The following is a 6,585-nucleotide window of genomic DNA, read 5'->3' as shown; positions in this document are numbered from 1 at the left end:
GTAAAGGAGAAAGTCTTGTTAAGAAAAGGAACATATCAAAGTCATTTGCCCATCCGATGAAGATGGACAGACGTTGAAGAGCTTCTTCTTATGGCTTCAAGTTTAAATCAATGGAGTTTTATGCCACTTCAAAGAAAATTAAACCATAAAGTTGAAAAATAAAGGAAAAAAGGCCGAGTTTAGTGTGTTTCTTTGCTACAGGAAGAGTTGGACGGTGGCACAATTACTAGTATACAACTGCGAAGGAGTAACTTTGGGTGTGTTTCCATAACTAACTTGTCACTTTTTGAAATTAAATGACCAAAGTTTAGATTTACTAATATTTGAGTGACCTTACGTAAGTTTACTTTTTGAAAAATAGTAGGTTAACAACCATCAAACATATGTTAGCAATTTAACAACTTAATGACTTTAAAGGATGATTTTCATATAGTTTAGTGACAAATTTATAATTTTTAAAATTAAGTGATCACAGTGTAAACTTGTTAGTAATTGAGTGATCTTAGATGTAGTTAAAAGAAAGATTATTCTTCACTAACATTGTTTCAAAGGTTGAAACCTATATTAACTTCCACTATTATTGTTTGAATCGTACTAGATTGATCAGTTGGACTAATTGGATTAAGAACCAATTAGGGTATCGATTCAAAAAGTAACTTTAAACTGATTAGATTGAAAATTAGTATAAACCAATTGAATCAACTAAAAATTGATTGAACCAACTAAAAACCAATTAAACTAAAAAATTTTAAATTTTTAATAATTTTTCAATCACACCAATGGCGAAACCGTTCCTTTTAATCTCAATTAATTAAATTTGAGTTCAAGTGAAAAGGCTTTCAAATCTCGACGGCGCCACCGGAGAGATCAAAGCCTACAAACCCAGAATCTTTTACTAGAGCCAAAGTTCTTAAACAGTGAGAGCAAAAAGAAAAAAGAGAGGCGTGTGCGGCGGCGATGATGTCCGGAGGCGGTGCTGGCGGAGTGGAGTGGCACGTTAGGCCACCGAATCCAAAAAACCCAATCGTATTTTTCGATTTAACCATAGGTTCTATCCCCGCCGGTCGTATCAAAATGGAGCTCTTCGCTGATATTGCCCCTAAAACCGCCGAAAATTTTCGGTCCTTTCACTTCCCTTCTTTTGTTCTTTTTCCATAACTATTTTTCACTTTTCCAAATTCCTGTTCTGATTTTCAATTTTTCTTCTCGTCGTGCAGGCAGCTATGCACTGGCGAATACAGGTTCACTTTTTTTTTTCCCTTAAAATTTTTTGTTATCTTCATCAAAATAAATAATTGCTACTTACTCATTTTATTAATTGGATTGAAATCAGGAAAGCTGGGTTGCCTGTTGGTTATAAGGGTTGCCAATTTCATAGGGTTATTAAAGATTTTATGATTCAAGCTGGAGATTTCCTCAAGGTTGTTTCTTTACTGTATTAGCTTTCTTTTTGCACTTATTATCTTAGCCACTTTGCTCCTCCATGTTAGTTCTAAATATCCAGAATTAGCTTCTTCAGATTTTTGCAGATTATTAATCTCTTTACTCTTTATGTATCTGGGAATAATAATTTTGCGGGACTCCTTTTAAATTATTTCAGAAGTTAAAAGTTTTGGCTTGCTGACTTGAGAGGATGATATGATTGAAGTAGATTGTTGTTGTTTTTTTTCTGTTGTTAAGTTCTTTGTTAAATGTCCATTGTAGCCTGGATGAGGGCGCAAATATCCTTATTAAGGATTGTTTTCACCCAAAAATTGGAGTGTAGTGTTTGCCAAAGTAAAGTAATGGAAGGTCTAGCTTAGACCATTAAATTTTGATTTGTTAAACATAAAAGATGCAGAAGAGCTAAGTTACTGTTTTTTTTTTTTTCTGTCTTTCCATATTTTTGAGGGTCCTTAGAGGATCATATTCCTGACCCAAGTCTAAATGTATGTCGGACATGGGTATCTCAAGCAAAAATAAAGAGTTGGAGTAAAATATTGCAGGAGTATTACTTTTTGTTGACAATGATGATGCTATTTAGACGATTTTCTCCCATGTTATGTATTAGTTACAGTGAAATCTTACATTGCAGGGTGATGGTAGTGGATGTACTTCCATTTATGGGCACAAATTTGACGATGAAAATTTCATTGCCAAACACACTGGTCCTGGTTTGCTATCAATGGTATGCTATTTTCTATATGGTATTCCTTTAGCTATATTTTCTTTTCTCAGTTTTCTCTAAACTTTTCAAACGAAGATTCTTCATTTTTTGTAAATACCTTTTTGATAAAGAAAGGTATAGAAAGCATTGACTTCTTTGATTTTGGAAGTGATTGAGAAAACTTAGATGTGGGAGGTTCGTGGGACAGGATTTTGTTGCCATATCTCGATAATCTTTGCAAAGTGCCTTAATTTTTATAGTCCTCTTCCAGTCCCCAATATTCTATATCACACCTCTGTTTCGTTGATAAACTGGTGATCTTTTTTGTACAACTGTGATTCGAACCCAGGCCAATAGCCCAGAACTTGGGGTTCATAACTGGTGTTAGATTCACATTCTCTTAACACTGGAGGGAGAAACAGAAAGAAAACTATGAAGATACTAGAATATTATGGATAAGTTCAATGAAAATTTATTAATTGCTATCTTTTTCTGTTTCCATTGCAGGCAAACAGTGGACCAAACACCAATGGTTGTCAGGTAACTTACTCTATCTCTCTTACGTAAATTTTACTCGGATTTTGGATTCCTGTCTAACATAGGCATGTTCAGTTTTTTCTAAGTTTTCCATGTATTTAAAGGGTCATATCTCAATTACCATGTCCAGAAATGCATCTTACACTGGTGTTTGACTTGGGTACTTCAAGAAAAATGAGTAATTGGAGTAACATATGCTTACATACACATGCACACACATGCACACACATGCAATTTGATGATGTAAAAGAATGTCAATGTGCTTTCATGCCCGCAGCATTGGTATTGATCAAGCATCTCTATATATTAAAGGGGCACGGGAATTATTTCTCTGGTTTGTCCAATCCCAGTTTTGTGAATTGAGATTGGGTGGAAGCATGGCTATTGCAAATTAAATCAAGCCTTTGAGTGCTTTTAGTTAAGATTTCTAAAGGTTCTCGGTAGAACTTTTATCATCTACCGTTATAAACTTCTAGGTTATATTGATTTCAGTGTTTATTGACTGCAGTTTTTTATCACATGTGCAAAATGCGAGTGGCTCGATAATAAGCATGTTGTATTTGGGGTACGTTCTCAAACCTATTAGTGCCGAATGTATCAAGATTTCCTACCTTCTGTAAAGTTGAAGAATATTGTTACTTCTTCGAACTAATGAATAATTTGTCTGTGGTCATTTAGAGGGTGCTCGGAGATAGTCTTCTTGTTGTTCGGAAGATTGAGAATGTGGCTACAGGTCCGAACAATAGGCCAAAACTACCATGCATTATAGCTGAGTGCGGGGAAATGTAAACGTGATATCAATAACTCATATGCTGAAGACTAACCACAAATGTTTTAAAAACCATTTTAGAGTTAATTTCCTCTAGGTCTGTTGACTTTTTATACTGGGGTTCTTTTCCCCCTTTGGCTCGAAATATTTTATTACCAATATATTGCTGGCATTGGAGGTTTGATGAATGTTCGTCTAATAATGTTAAATGCTTGATTTGAATGAGATTTTAAGTAGGCAGTGGACATGATTGGATTAGTAATTTATGCCATTGAGTCATTGTATACTATTCTGGTCAGGCAACGCTAGTAGATTTTTTTACTGTTGTTTTATCATGAAGAAAACACAGGTTAAACTTTTAAAAAAGCCCTTGAACTAGGTTACTTTTATTAAGTAAAACCTACCTTTTTTCTTCCTTTTTTTTTTGTACTTAATATAGGGGGCTTATTTAGATACCAATCAAAGATTAAAAACCTATTTGGGTAGATATTAAAGTTTAAGGGTTTAATTAAGTTTGGCTTAATGACAAATTTGGCGACAAATGTTTGCAAGTTTGTCAAAAATGCTTTAATTGTATTTTTGAGCTTTTTTTTTCATAAATTTTTGTTTTTTTTAATATGTTTTTTCTAATAGATTTAATGGAAGTACTATTAAAAAATTAACAGGATGATGTAGACTTTTATTTGTGAAATATTTTAATGAGATATAATTTATTATTTAAATAATTTAATAAGATAATTATATGTGAAAATAATAAAATAAATAATAGATTAAATTAAAAAATAACTCTTAATTTAAAGAAAATAAACGTAATTATCCATAAAAAATTAACTCAAGAGAAAATTTCTCAAGATATAAATATACTGAAAGATTGAAACTTTTGAAAGGAAAGAAAAATTGAAACCTTCAATTTATTTGTTAAATATGTTAGAAAAACAAATTGAAAAAAAAAGATTGATAGCAAGGGTTTATCTAAATAACTTAGTAAAGTAGGATCTTCTTAATATATTAGCATAAGCTGAATGATTAAACTCCACTGTCAAGAGAGTTAAAATTTTATCTAAAACTTGGTATTATTTTATATAGGTCCAATTATAATCACAAATATAAAAACTAAAATTATAGATTTGTAATTTTTATTATGCTATAATTTTGATTTTTTTATAAATTTTATAAAATCGAATTTAATTCATCAAATAAAGCTCTTTTATGTACGATTTGTAAGTTGCAACTTGATTTTTCATGTTATACTTTAGATGAATATTCTGTCTTAATTAAGACATGTTATTATGATCATAGTCGTGCCACTTTATCATGTTCATAGTTTTTGTCCAAGACATTCATATATAGTTGAAAGAAAATCACTTTTACCCTTTTAACTATAAATAACTTTTTTATTCTTAAGACATTTGTCAGCATACAAATAACATAATAATAAAATAATAAGATAACTATCACATAAAAAGATGTAAATTATTTGAACTAACTAATATCATTATTATAGACCTAATTTTTAGCCCGGGCCCATACACATACAAAAAACCAATAAATAAAACTCACGTAAAAATCCAAAAAAGTCCAAATATTACAAAAACAAAAATTACAAAAAAGTCCAAAAATTACAAAAACATCAAATCCAATTATAAGCTCAAAAATGAACCTAACCCTAGAGCCCAAACAGCGCAATACTAGACTAACTTTTCAGCAAAAAAGGAAACAGTTGCTGCTTCCCTCCACCACGTGCGTCGGCACACCGAGCACGACCCCCTGGTTCGCGCGTCCACGCCCATGAACGCCCTCTTCACGTCTCCACGTACCTGTAAAATGGGGAATAGCAGGGAACCGTTTGTATTTGGCTATAAAGCCTTTGATTTTTTATTGTAAAGGGATGGTTTTTTTCCTCCCTCAGAGAAAGAGAGTACAGATTGAATACAATATATACAAAAAATCAGCAGAGAGCAGCAAAAATAGTACATTTCAAAGGTAATTGTTACTACAATTTATTCTATTTTACCTTTTTTTTTTCTTTTCCCATTCAGATCCACAACACAAATTAAAGGTAGGAGAGAAAGAGAGGAAGTTCACCGGAGTCACACCGAGCACGCACCGTCGGCGGGCCTTCGCTGGCTGCTAATGGAAGGCCTGGGTACTGGCCTTTCGGCTGAAGAGCGAAGGGAGAGCGTGGGAGATGGGGAGCCATAAGGCATTTAGGATTTTTCTTAAAACAAAAGTCAGAATGTTTGTTTTTTTTTCAAAGCAAAAATTGTAAAAACATGTTTTAATTAAGTAAAATAGCATTGGGGAAAAAGTCAGTAGATGACTTGGTCCACGTGCATTTGCTTTTTAAATTGGTAATTTTCACTTTTAATCCCCCTCCTTCGAGTCTACTTCTAAATTGGCCCAATTCACATTTTATTGTCTTTTAAAATTTTCTCTGAAGTTTGCATACTGTTTTAATTTGGCCCATACCTGGGTGAAGTGTTTTGGGGCATGGTTTATTTGCTTTTTCAGTCGCGTGCTACATTTGGATCTTAATTTTAGTTTCAACCGCTTATTTTGTTTATTAATTATCCCTTTTATTTTATTTTATTTTATTTTATTTTATTATTATTATTATTATATGTATAATTCATTATTTCTTTAATTTATTTAGCTTTCAACTTTTAAAAATTTATTTAAACATACGTTTTGGATTACTTTATTATGATTATTATTATTATTTATTTGTTTCAATTGCAAAGTATAATTTTAAAATTCTATTTTATGTAGTATTATTCTAAATTCTTGTATAATATTTAATTAAAATACTTTTATAGATTATTATTGTACATATATAATTATGATGAAATTAGTTTTATTTCATATACATCGTTAATTCTATTTTATTTTTATAGTTACTTTTAAATCTATTTAATATATATATATTTTCTTTTCAAATCTGTTATGTAAATATTCTCTTTTAAAATTTTATATATATATATTTTTTAAATTTATTTATGTATAATTCGATTCTCTTTAAAGGATCATTGTATATTTTATTAATTTAAAATATTTTAGCATCTTGGTATATATCATTTGTACTTTTTTATGTTTTTCCATTTTCATATATACATGTTTAGTTAAATTAACTTGT

General features: G+C 31.0%; 1 protein-coding gene and 1 long non-coding RNA gene across 2 annotated transcripts; one reads left to right on the top strand and one right to left on the bottom strand.

Annotated features, from left to right (window-relative positions):
- The first annotated feature begins 702 nt into the window (after nt 1-702).
- LOC108458219 (peptidyl-prolyl cis-trans isomerase CYP22-like) lies at nt 703-3,640 on the top strand. The gene is made up of 7 exons (XM_017757529.2): nt 703-1,121; nt 1,218-1,241; nt 1,334-1,421; nt 2,075-2,167; nt 2,654-2,686; nt 3,192-3,248; nt 3,362-3,640. The coding sequence occupies exons 1-7, from the start codon at nt 958-960 to the stop codon at nt 3,470-3,472; spliced, it is 570 nt and encodes a 189-aa protein (XP_017613018.1). The 5' UTR covers nt 703-957; the 3' UTR covers nt 3,473-3,640.
- A 1,285-nt stretch (nt 3,641-4,925) lies between these two features.
- On the bottom strand, nt 4,926-5,742 carry LOC108459484 (uncharacterized). Its single transcript, XR_001867359.2, has 2 exons — nt 5,467-5,742; nt 4,926-5,269 (listed from the first exon to the last, which is right to left on the bottom strand). It is a non-coding gene; the product is annotated as an uncharacterized LOC108459484 (long non-coding RNA).
- Between the last annotated feature and the right edge of the window lie 843 nt (nt 5,743-6,585).

The sequence above is a fragment of the Gossypium arboreum genome, chromosome 4, assembly GCF_025698485.1.
Source record: "Gossypium arboreum isolate Shixiya-1 chromosome 4, ASM2569848v2, whole genome shotgun sequence".
Classification (NCBI taxonomy): domain Eukaryota; kingdom Viridiplantae; phylum Streptophyta; class Magnoliopsida; order Malvales; family Malvaceae; genus Gossypium; species Gossypium arboreum.
Note: the sequence above shows the minus strand (reverse complement) of the source record. Positions and strands in the feature narration are given on the sequence as shown.

Bases quoted from the DNA above. Each gene is read 5' to 3' on its own strand.
- LOC108458219 (XM_017757529.2), top strand. From the start codon at position 958: ATGATGTCCGGAGGCGGTGCTGGCGGAGTGGAGTGGCACGTTAGGCCA. The intron at 1,122-1,217 runs GTCCTTTCACTT...CTCGTCGTGCAG, and splicing joins AAAACCGCCGAAAATTTTCG to GCAGCTATGCACTGGCGAAT. The intron at 1,242-1,333 runs GTTCACTTTTTT...GATTGAAATCAG, and splicing joins CTATGCACTGGCGAATACAG to GAAAGCTGGGTTGCCTGTTG.